Source organism: Rattus rattus, chromosome X (genome assembly GCF_011064425.1).
Source record: "Rattus rattus isolate New Zealand chromosome X, Rrattus_CSIRO_v1, whole genome shotgun sequence".
Classification (NCBI taxonomy): domain Eukaryota; kingdom Metazoa; phylum Chordata; class Mammalia; order Rodentia; family Muridae; genus Rattus; species Rattus rattus.
This window is the reverse complement of record NC_046172.1, coordinates 95,371,133-95,383,773: the sequence shown is the minus strand read 5'-3', so window position 1 is coordinate 95,383,773 and position 12,641 is coordinate 95,371,133. Positions and strand designations below refer to the sequence as shown.

The following is a 12,641-nucleotide window of genomic DNA, read 5'->3' as shown; positions in this document are numbered from 1 at the left end:
ACTTAGAAACATTTTTACTAATTGGCAGCGACAATCAACAATGGATAATCAAGGGAAATGATACAATCTCTTCCAGTTGGGATTTTTAGTGAAAACACCTTATCACAGTAATGTGGGAGAATATTACTGTGATATTGTTTCTCTAATAGTCTTTCTGGCCTTAGGAGCATGTGTATCCAAGAACAAACCACAACATTTACAGGATAAAATTTAAAAGGTAGAATTTTAGGAAATTGAAATGATTTAAATAACAGATACAACTCTGAAGTAAAATGACTTCTCTCCCTTACTTAACATGGAATTGAGCTCTGGAATTCAGATAACCTTGTGTAATTTTATCCCCCACAGAAATATCCTGTCTTTTTGGTTTTGAGAGAAGACTCTACTGATTTTTTTTTAAATAGTGCCTATAGCACAAAGCCTCATTTCTATCCACTCTGTACCGCCAGCTTGAGTTATGATAAGGACCAAAGGAAATAGTAAAAATTAGAGGAACAAAATTGTGAGGGTTTTCGAGGCTGGTGACATTCCTCCAGGAGCACTGTTTCCTTGAGTCAGGACACCTGACAAAGACTGTGAACTCTTTGGGGAGTTCATCTCTTTCCTGAAGAAATAGGAAGTGAGGAATGAAATAGTGCACAGTAAAATGGAAGACGAATCTAAAACTAACTCTAAGCGAAAGAGCATTGCCATGTTCTGAGTACCCACTATATCCCTAGTACTGAGGTAATTCCTGACAAATATTTAGCTCAGATCATCCTAGAAGTAATTCTCCTTTTCCTTGGCAGGAGGGGAATGTGTATTGTGGTCTCAAGACTTGCCCCAAACTGACCTGTGCATTCCCAGTCTCTGTTCCAGATTCCTGCTGCCGAGTATGCAGAGGTAAGTGTCCTATAGTCCAAGAATCTCAATCCTGCCAGCCTAAGTAGCAGAGTTTAGGAAAGAGCAAAATATCTGTTTGATCTCTCAGTCTTTGATTATAGAAATGCTCTCAAATTCCAAATGGACTCATCATCACCTCAAACTAGTCTTTTCTTCATTAGCGTCTATTTTTGGCTTTACAGAATGGTACTGCATTTTCTTTCTAGGCTCCTAGGCTCACACTTAATTACCTTCAACTTGTCCTTTGTTGCCTTTTCTCAAGTTACCAGATCTACCAACAGGCCTTTCTAGTCCTTCCCAGTAGCAATATTAATATTTTCTTCTTTAACTTCACACAATCAATGAGGTGTATTAATCAACTCCTATGTGCAAAATTAAAATGAAACCACGCCTAAGGTTATGTGTAAAATATATGCATGTGAGATATTGTTAAACTGTTTATTATATTTACGTGAATTATAAAAAGGAACCCCATACATAGGACACTCTATTGTCATTTTCCAGAAAGTCCCTATACCTTCAGTTGTGATACCCTTGATCAGGACACAACCTATGTACCCATAGCAAAGATATGTTCTTTAACCTTTCAGAACTCATATTTCACCAAAGAAGGAAAAAATAAATAAATAAGCAAGCAAATATCTTCATATATACAGTATAAGTAAAAGAATATAATATTTTAAAATTCAGAGATTTAAGCTTTAGTTGTGAGGAAGGCACTGGATAGAGAATCTTGAAGCACAAACCCGAAAGACGACAAGGAGCCGTTCATGCAAAGAGCCCGGAGAAAAGAATTCCAGACAGCGTTGAAAAAAAATAGTTCTAAGGCCCCAGGAAAAGAAGTGCTTGGAGCATTCATTCCACAGTCTGAGGAACACTGTGGCTGGAATAAGGTAACTGTGGTTGAAACTGGCAAGAGATGACATGGGGCTGAGGAGAAGAACAGAAGTTAGGACGTGCAAGTTTTAGTGCCCTGCAAAACCATGGAATCTTGTAAGCAAGAGTGCTGCATGGCTTCATTGAAAAGGACTAAGTGGCTCTTTTGTCCAGGTTATAGTAAAGGGAGGCAATAACATAGGCGGAGAGGCCTGTAAGGTTGGTAGAGTGACCTTTCCAACGTGGAAGGACAATGCTTGCTCTGGGATCATGCTGCAGAGAAGTTGTTCTCACGTACAGCCTTGGGATCAGAATGCTTCACTTTTAACCCAGCATGGCTATTTTCTAGCTGCCTGAGCACCATCGACCCTCCTAACAGTCTCTTCAATAAGGAAAATGGTTGCAGGGGATTTAAGTGGAATAATGGAAGAAGGGGTCTAGGGCAGTGGCTTGCCTAGTCTGAGGAAATTAATAATGAAAAGCAGACGATGTGATATATATCTACCATGTTGGCTTTCAACCATGGTTGTACACTGGAATTGTCATGGTGGACTTAATCCTACATCTGGAGAAGAAGGTAACTCTAATGAGTCACCAGAGTTAAGAAGCACTCAATGAAAGGGAAAGTTTGTGTGGTTTCCTTGTGGAAGGGACATAGATGAACCACATACCTTATTTCCATCTTAATCTTGGGAAAAGATGGCCTTAACTATGTTCTACATGTATTAAAAGCCTCTGTCCTCACATATATCATACATTACAGTATTCCTAACACAACTCCTGCATTCTCCTGAGTTTGTACATTTGCCCTCTGCCCTGGTTCTCACTGTTTCCATCTCATGAGTACTGTGATGATTCATGTCCGGACCACACCCCCAATGACCTTGGAGTAGAACTCAAGAGTCGGTATTTAAACCGATCCATCATTGTTTCTGCAGTAAAATTATGGTGTGCGGACCAGCATTTTGTTAAAATACTCCAAAGATCACTGAGGCCAGCCCTCAGGGATTGTTTGCTGTCCGCATTATGCAATGACATTGAGCTTTCTGAAAGTCTGAAACAGAGATAAATGGGTATAATTATAATCAACTTTAATATCTGATTTGTTGGCCAAGTGATTGTTCTGCTATCAACTTATACTCATTCCTCTTAACAGCCTACTTTCCCAGTCCTTCTAAGTCAATGTGGAATCACTTACAGTCTAATTATATTTTTTGCTTCAGTAAAGTCACACATCTTTCCCTACCTTTATCTCAAGGTGTGAAACATGCATGTTATATATGCATTGCCACAGGGCTGTTATTACATTTGAGTCAGAATAATAGAAATTGAGATATCATGTCCTTTCCTGTCTTTTGACCTTTGTCCCCATTTCATTTTGATATAGCCTAAAATATGAAAGTCCATTATGCCAGAGATGTGCATGAGGTTGATAATATAACCATCTGGTCATTCTAATCCAGTATTTAGGCCAAGATTATTTTATTGGAAAAGGTGGATGCAAGAAATAGAAACTGTCGAACAGCTAATAAAAGAAAGGACATTGCGAAATAGAGTGTTATTACATCAAAGAAGCTATATGCTGCGGCAAACAGACTCTCAAGACAGAAGGACATGGATTTGACATTCTAGGACCACCATCTACACTATTCCGCTAGACAAGACACTTACCCACCCAGAGCCTTGGCTCTCTCAGCTGTGACAATGAAGGATGTGATATTCACCACCCACAGTGGTTGTAAAGATTAACTACGGTGGCATAGAGTGCTAGGATAAGACTTCATAGAGAGTGATTGTTTAAGAAGTGGCAATTATCCTGAAGTTAAGTAGAACTGAGCCTTCTCGTGTTTGATAGATTTGCCTTTTATTTATTTAATCTCCACAGACGGAGCTTTATTTCCCGTCCTTCTTGTGGGAACAGATCCTAGCACTGACTGTCTTCAATTCTCTTGTCATGATTTGAATTTTCCCTTTTAGTGAGTCCTCGGGAGCAGCAGATGAAAGCTCGTTATTACTGATCATGCATTGTTCCTTCATATGCTTGACAATTCATTAAATGCTTCCTTCGGCATCTCTAGCCTAAATGCACCATTTTCTTTCATCTTTCTTTATAAAGACTAAATCCCCCACTTTTATAAAAATTGTTTTTTCTGTGCCTCCGATTTCTTTACATCTTTCAGTTGTATATAATGTGCTTGAAGTGCCTTTGAAGTCCCCATTTCTGAAGCACCTAGTTATTTTTTCTGTTGAAATGATGTTTGTACAAAGGTGTATCTTGTAGAAGCATATTACTCACACAGCAGGGAACCCAGACACTTCTTCCTTATGCTGACCACCCTAACTGCAGGCCAAATACTGAAGGAAAAAAACAACAACCTTTTGAGTGCTGAACTTGCAAACCTTCATATAAAGGGCCCCATTGAACAGCCTGTCTGCACTGTCACCAAACACTAATTCTCGCCTTTCTCCCTGGGTCAGACAGCAATCCCAGACTCAGATTGAATCTCAGCCCCAGCCTAGGTTGTTTAGACATGTCTGTGAGCCTGGGACAGTCAGGAGAGTGTTGGCAGGGTGCGTGTCATTGCTGGCACCTCAGCAAACCTCATCTGGACGGGAAGCATAGTGAAAACAGCCGCTAGAACCATAAGGGAAACTTTATCAGAAGAAAACATCTCTTCAGAGATTGTACTACTGCCATATATGGGGCAGTCAGACCTCAAACTAAACCCACACCCAGCTTTCCCCCCACCATTTATCATTTCGGCTTCCCGTCTCCTGCCTATGTTGCCAAGTCAAAAGAGAAGGCAGTGTACTTGGACTATGGACAAGGGAGAAGAATTTGGGGTAAGCTGCCGAAGTTCTCAAAGGCAATCATGTATTTTATACATCGTGTGGATATGTAACACTTACACTGTACCAGGCAGCATATAAGTGATTACATGTGGAATAACTCATTTGCTCTGTAAAACACAGTAGTGGGAACCGGTTTCATTCCTGTTCTACACCCATAAAGTGGACACTGAGACCCTAAGTGATCTGCCCCAGAGTAAGAGAGACTAAGAGACAGAATCAAAAATTGAGCCCCGTCATTCAGATTCCAATGTCCCAAATTAATAATCCCCACAAAAACTGTTGGGATATTTTTCTTATTTACTTACATCATTATATGCTAAATTCTCATCTTTCCCCCAAAAAGGCAAAAGCCCTAAGAGCGAGTTCAAAACCTATTTTTTCCACCATGTTATCTCTAGCATTGAAATAGGGCAAGGTGCATAGTAGTTACTTGACAATGTTTGTAAAGGAATGGATGCAGATATCTGCATCCAAGATGCTTTGAGTATGGAGAGAGAAGGGTGAGATGGGAAGGTCCCATCCAGTCGTGAAGTAAGTAGACTGAGACCTTACAGAGAACGGTGAGTAGTACAACTTCCTCTTAAGAGGATTTGCCTACACCTTGTGCCATATAAGTTCCTTATCCTCCTTTACTGTCTTGCACCAGGAGACATTCTTGTCACAGTACTGTAAATGTGTCACAACAGTTAGTGAGGCAATTACTACTTTGGGGCTCTGGAGTCAGCATGACTCAAGACATGATTGGATTCTTTTTTGATTTCTGTTTGTTTGGTTTGCTTCTTATTCTGTAACTTACAACATATATTATATACCACTAAGGACAGGAGTTATAAAAGTCAGTACCTGAAAGGATGGAGGATGTGGTCCAGAGAGTAGGACTGGAGTCCCTGGAGGAACTCCCTTCCATCAACTCATGTGATTTCCAGGTCACTTTGTGCAGTCCACAGTGAGGAAAGCAAGGATCTGAAGTAAGGGAGAAAGCCAGGGACAGTCCCATAGTCTCTGAATCTTTTAATTCCTGATGCTACCATGAAACTAGCATGCTCATCCATGCTTGCCCTCCACCCCTGCCCTGTTGTTCTACATCGTATGTGGTCCCTTATACCTTAATTCACTGTGACTTGTTTGGGTAGGTGAGTGAACAAGGTTGCTTGTTGTTTTGGTTTTGTTTTTAAGCTTGAAATGGAATGTTCCTCACATTTGTGATCCTCCTACCTCAGTTTCCCTAATGCTGGGATTATAGGCATGCACCACTGCACCTAGCCCTTTGAAAAGCTAAGCATGTTTGTAAAGGCTTTAAAACAACCTGGTCCTTCTTTTGCCTGCAACTCATCCCCATTTCATTGACATGAACACGTACCCAGACCCTGTAGCCCAGACTGTGTCATTTTTTCTTGCATATCTTCTTCAACTTTTCCCACCACAAGCTTCAAATGACACCTCCCTTTCACCTATTATAATGTAGTCATTTTTTTTCAGGAGCACAGCTGAAACCACTGATTTTGTTTTTAAATAGTCTTTTTACTTATTACCTGGTAATTTTATACATGTATATAATAAATTTTGTTCATTATCACCCCTCTCTTGCTCTCTTGTCCTCCTCCTCCTGGAGCCCCTTTTCCCTACAATTCTCCCTCCCTACCCCTTGTTGAGCAGTTATCGGAACTTAATGAAACACCACTTCTAATAGCTGTGACTAATACATCAGGCATACTGACTTCTTTAACTGTACATCTTAGTCTGGTCCCTACATGATGGTCTATGTTGTATTGATACAACGCAATACCTGAGATGAGGTCACTTCTAAGGTCAAGAGGTTTATCTTAAGAATTCTAGAGGTTTGAAATTTGAGATTGGGCTACTCTGTTTGTTAGGTGTGGGCCACATGCTTTTGCATCCATGGCAAAAAGTAGAATAGAAAACTGGTCGTTTCAGACGCATGGAAGAGTACAGAGAAACTGAGCTGCTTTTTTCTACTCTTCCAAGAGATCAAGTGTCCAAAGAAAGATGGTAACCGCTCAAATACCGCACCTTCCAATGCCATCAGAACTAAATTTGTATATAACCTCTGACAGGGGCAAGCAACGTCTAAACTGTAGCAAAAGAGTTTAGCGTTTAAAAGAGTCCAATATTCTCTTGTGCTCTTCGTTGTTTCATGTACGTTGGCTTCTGATTTGGACACTTCTGTATGTAAAGGACCATCTTTTCTTACCGTCTTCTTCCTAGCATAGTATTAGCCATCTAGCTTGCTGGTGGGTTTCAAAAAAAATCTAAGGCAGGCACAATTACAAAAATCTCTTGATGGAGTTTCAAATTCAGGTCTCATCTGGAAGCAGAAGAGGTTGTTAAACTCACAGCTCGCTCGTTCCAAGCTCAAGCTCATTGCTCCAAAATTTCTTTCTTTCTTTTCTTTCTTTCTTTTTTTTTCAGTTTTCGAAATGAAGGAAAGCCATGCATGGTAGCACATGCCTTTAGTCCTAGCACTCAAGAGGCAGAAACAGGCTGGTCTCTGAGAGTTTGAGGCCACCCTGATCTATGAACTCTGAGTTCCAAGACAGCCAAAAATACAACATAGTCAGTCCCTGTCTCAAAACAAAACAAAACTGAAGGAAAAGGCTGAGATGCTACCAGTATATCCAAACACAGAGCCTCCCAAATAAGTCCTGGGTTATTACTAATTTGACCCAGAAGAAAATGTTGTTGATGGGAAACATTAGTTGAACAGCAAAATCTGGGCTGGGGATTCAGCTCAGTGGTACAGCATTTGCCTGGTGTGTGCACGTCATCTCTAAGGTCTACTTCAGCACTGTAATGTTTTTAAAGTTAAAATTCATGTTGTGTACTAAAACTTTATGCCTCTTCATTAACAGCTTTCTACTTCTCCTTCCAAAATGAGCAGGTTAACATCCATTAAATATCACATCTACAGTTAACAATGGGGACTCGTACAGTTTTTAAAAGGCATTCCATCTTAAAATTTGTACTGAAATAAAATAATTTTTAATTTGGTGTATTCTCATCTACACTTGAAACACCATGTTCTCAGGGTTATTCAAAGGTCTGACCACTGTCAGAGATACCTTTTAACGGTACATCACTTCTGGTCAGGAATATGCAACCCTATTAGAGTTTGTCCAGTGTTGCCTGCCATTCCCCTACCCCCAAATCCCAACTACAGCCTTTACCTTCCATGAAAATTTTCTAGGTTGTTTTTGCTTTCTCTCCATTCTTTCTTCTGACAATTCATCCCTACATTATTGTGAATTGTCTTAGGACACCCACTCTTCTGACATTATCTTTCTTTTTGGCATGCATCTTATTTCTATGCTATTGCTTCCTTTGGACAGTGGATAGGATACCACTGAATTTCCTATAGAATTTAAATTAGTAGTCATATGTTCTAATTGGCCATATGGGATATTCTGTCAGGGTCAATATCATCCCAATCCTTTTGTAGACTTTTAGCTTTTTTCTGTGATTGTGTTAGTGTGGTTATAAAAATGAAGAATTCCCAGCACAGCATTCTATAGCAATTATTTCTTTATGGGTGGTTAAAGTCATGTTTTAGCCTCATTCTTTTTTAAAGTACTTTTAGAAATCCTCTAGCTGTCCAGAAGCTCACCATTGGATGTACCCTTTGCTCACATTAGAATAGTGTCTATGAACCTAGGCTCCAGCATTTATAGGAATCAGTCTGACCTCTTGGTCACCAAAATGAGCAAATGGTTAAGAACTATGAAGGAATCTAAGCATGATTAGAAAATTTGAGCCATCCCTGTCTCATATATATGTATAGGTAGGTGTATATGCATATATTGCCTTTATCTCATGTATCTATGGTTATGTATCCGCATATATGTGTTCATATCCAGAACCTTGGCATCTGATGTTTTAGAAACAAAATGTTCCTTTTCTTGTGTGAGAGCCAAATTATCTCCTTACTAGGCTTTGCTTGCTTGGTTGATTTAATCTCGTCTGTTAAATACCTGTATATTTGTAGGAGTCCCTAAAGCTTGGTTTTCCCACTCACTCTGTATCAGCTGTATTTTGAGGAGAAGGAAGAAAAATGAGTGGAGAGAAAGGAATGGAGGAAGGGTAATAGACACTGCTCACATGATAATTTCCATGTGCTTGGTACTATTCCAAACCTTTCCTATGTATACTAACTTATTGATTCTTCAAAAGCCTTCAAGGTAGGCATTATTACATCTGTTTTAATAATATGGAAAATGACACGCAATGAGGTTGATGGATTTGTCCAAAGTCACACGTGCAAAAAGAGGGAAAGCGTGGGTCTGCAGCCAGACTCTGCAGTTCCACTCTGCTCTCTTAGACATTTAATATATGGTGCCTTCAACTTGGGGAAATGAAGCAACTTTGAAAATTCTGTTCTCTCTGAGGCCACTGAGAAATGCAATGTATGTGATGATTCTGTCTCTAGGGACTAAATATGGTACTGTGGGAAGTCATGACCCCATTTTTAATGACGAGTTTAGATCTATTTAGCTATATAACCATTGAAAGAAAGAGTGATGGCCATGCGCGCCACGTACTTACTGGTTGCTTTACTATGTCTATGCCTCTGAAACTCAGCTGCAAATGGGTTCACGCTCACTTATGCAATTTTATAGAAGTGCTCATTTTTCTGGGTACTTGCCATGTACATAGCAGGTGGAGCTTTCATAATTGCTTTCTCTGTACTCAATCTTCCATTTTGCCCCCATCAGTGTTCTTCTGGTCTCAACTCATCCCTCTGAAAATATGGAAATACCGCACCTGACCCTGATGATTCATTTTTTAATGACGATTAGAGTGACTATATAATTCACCGTCTAAATCAGACATTTAAGAAATCAGGAGATAAAGTCATAATAATTAAACCTGACAGAGAAAAGGAGCAATAAAACTAGGTTAGCCTAGGTATAATGAGCCTTATGGGCACTGTTCTGAGGTCCTAAGTGGCTCAGAGATGATCACACACGGGCATACTTTGCTGTTGGGGCCTATCTTCGTGGGTATAGCAGAATCTCATTGTACACATAGTCTTTTGAGAGATCAGAATTCGCTTCTTTGACCTATTCAAGCAAACCAGAGATTAATGGAAGCTGTGTAAGTTATATGCTGAATTTAAACCTAGCTTTTGACCATTTTTCAAAAGCTTATTTTCCATTTCTCCCATTACCAGAAAGCCAAGCCATTCCAGCCCCATAGTGTACCACTTGGAGTATAATTGAGATTTGAATGAACAACACATGTAGCTTTTAAGGTTAAATGAATATTGTTTGACATATAGTACACTAGAGTTGTTTTTCATTTTGTTCTAAAAAAAATTGGTTAAAATTGCATCTTGTTTCTTCTCAGGATTAGCTAGAATCCATCTGTCTCCATTAGAATCACTGTTCTTTTTTTCAAACAGTGGTTGAAAGAAAAAATTCAAATCACTCAAGACAAACTGTCCAGTGAATTGAGAAAATGAAGCAGGGTTTTAGGATATTCATGCCTATTTTCCCCCATGATATTAGAGCTAAGATTATAAATGTATATGTTGTATCTATTTTTAGTAATCAGACGGACACTAGCCAGGTCTAGAGAGCTACTTTTAGACATACAAGGTATTAGCATCTAAAATGATCATTGCAGTCTGTCAATGATTTCAATTAGTTTAAGTGAAGAGTTGAAACCTTTATCAGCTGTTTACTAAAGTGATAAAATTTAGGTAATGTCATTCTGATGATTTTTAAATCTCAAAGGTGACAGAAATACTAGCAGTCTCTTGATATATGTTATAGAAAGAAAGAGATAAATATTGCCTATAGTAAAGAGTTTCTCTCTCTCTCTCTCTCTCTCTCTCTCTCTCTCTGTGTGTGTGTGTGTGTTTGTGTGTGTGTGTGTGTGTGTGTGTGCATACTCAGAAGTCATAGCTTGAGTACTTTTGTAAGTGGGTAAAATACTTTGTTTTATTCACAAGTCTCCATTTGCAAGTGCTCAGGCAGTGACATGTTCAAATGACCCTATTTTACAGGATATTAATCTTCGGCTGCCATTCTTGACACTGCCTTAACCCATTTGCTTTGCCATCTTAAGTTTTTGCCTAGTTGTGGCTGCATGCTTCTGTAAGGCTCCTGCATTTTGACTGGACCATAAGTACTTAAAGGCTCTTAAATGAGAAACCCTTTCGAAACTCCAGTGCCTTTCAAAACTGAACTTCAGTGATGGCTGGGCTAGAAAACCACTTGTTTGCTAATATCCGTCAGGAAATCATTAAGAGTGAATTTGATGAAGAGAGCTGCGCTGTGATTCTTCTTTTGGAATTTATTTTCTCTCTTCGGCTACTCAGATTTGGCTTGGCGCCATATCGTGCAGCTTTATCGCATTTCATTGTACCATTTGCTGGTAAATCCCTTTCTAGTTTCCAGTCTTCTCTCTGGTATACTTCCATTTGGCTCAAACAGGGCAAACAAATCTCAGTTTATCCCTCTCAGTCACCGTCAAGGACAGTGAACACCTCCCCAGATTTTCAGGCTGGCAATCATTTCATTCTCTTCTTTCTTCCTCCATGGTCATATCACCCACCAGCCTTAACACTTTCTTTTGGTCTTCAGCCAGGAGACTCGACTTTGCTCCCTGAGTAGTGTACAAGGATACATAGCCCGTTACCTCTCACTACTAGAGCTGTATCCTGATGAGACACCGAAGTTTTAGTGATCGCCACCTACTCTACACTCTGGTGCCTGAAGAAGCTTCTTGGGATATCATTTGTGCTATAGGACCCTCTATCTAAAAATTAATAGCAGCATGCAATGTGAATTCTCCAACCTGTTTTTGATGTCCCCATTTACAACTTCTCTTTAACTTCAAAAACACCCTACTCTCACCTTCCTTCTCCAATTACCAGCCCCTTATTTTCCCAACCCGAAATTTGTATTCAAACCATACCAGCTTGCTTCCCCTAGTGTGCAACTTGCTATTTCCAAAGTGATGCTTCTTTGCAAGTGTCGTTCATTTCATCTGAGATATTCTGCCCATGTCAGTGTCCCTGAGTCCCCGTAAACGTCCATAACCCACCTCTAAATAGTGGGGCATAGGTCATTTAAGATGCTTTTTTTATGATTCCATCTGACTTGTTCATCTTCCCACTCAATACGGCCTAAGCTGTTTTTCCAGCTGGTGATCTTCATATATTTTTAAACTGTGTCTTAAACTGATGTCCAGTCACTTCCAAATGTAGCATGAACATCTTGAGGGCAAGGACCCGGCAGGATTTCTCTCACTTGCCATAAGTACCAGTCTTTCCACTTGTTCAGCATTCAAGGCTTGTTACTGACTCCTCAGTATTATTGCCTGTCACAGCCAACTCTCAGTGTATCAGCCAGAGTTTCCACATAGGTCTTTAGAGAGTCCTTGTCTATCTTCCTATGTCCTGCACCCACACAGGAAGAAAGTCGTTCTTTCTACCACATGCTTCATTTGGTGTTTTTATTGAAGTTCAGTTGCGTACTAAGGCACTGACTGATATGTACCCAACAATATACCAGCTGTTCCAGCCCAGTTATTTTTAACTTTCTCTATGCCTCCAACTCCATTGATGAGTTCACCAAAACCTAAATTACTGGCCCTCATCCCATATTTTATGATTCAGTAGGTCTGGGGTGGGATCCAAACCTTTGAGTGTCTAACAAATTCCCAGATGATGACAACGAGACCACACTTTGGAAAGTAGTGACCAAGAAGATACAAAAATAGTCGGAGACGCAATCTCTTGTTTAAAGTAACTTACAGTTTGTCCATGAAGGACCGAAAAACATTTAGCAGTCAAAAGTATTCATAAGGATTTGTTGTGCATTCATGGAGCAAATGATGAGTGACTACTATGTGCAAATTGATATTGTCAGTAGTGATGTTACATCAATGATCAGGGTATGCAAAAATCTTGATTTTCATGGTGGAATTATAGTGGGAGAAAACAGAAAGTGAACAGAATATTAAAAATGTAAAGCACTTCTACGTTCTCCAGAGAAAAAGAGATATCA

At 39.7% G+C, this 12,641-nt stretch overlaps 1 protein-coding gene across 2 annotated transcripts in view; it reads left to right on the top strand.

Annotated features, from left to right (window-relative positions):
• Chrdl1 (chordin like 1) overlaps positions 1–12,641 on the top strand; it is a 100,355-nt gene that overhangs the window by 62,093 nt on the left and 25,621 nt on the right. For both annotated transcript variants that reach the window (XM_032890224.1, XM_032890225.1), the window contains exon 6: positions 789–882. In XM_032890224.1, coding sequence (XP_032746115.1) covers positions 789–882 — 94 coding nt within the window. The remainder of the gene's footprint in view (positions 1–788; positions 883–12,641) is intronic.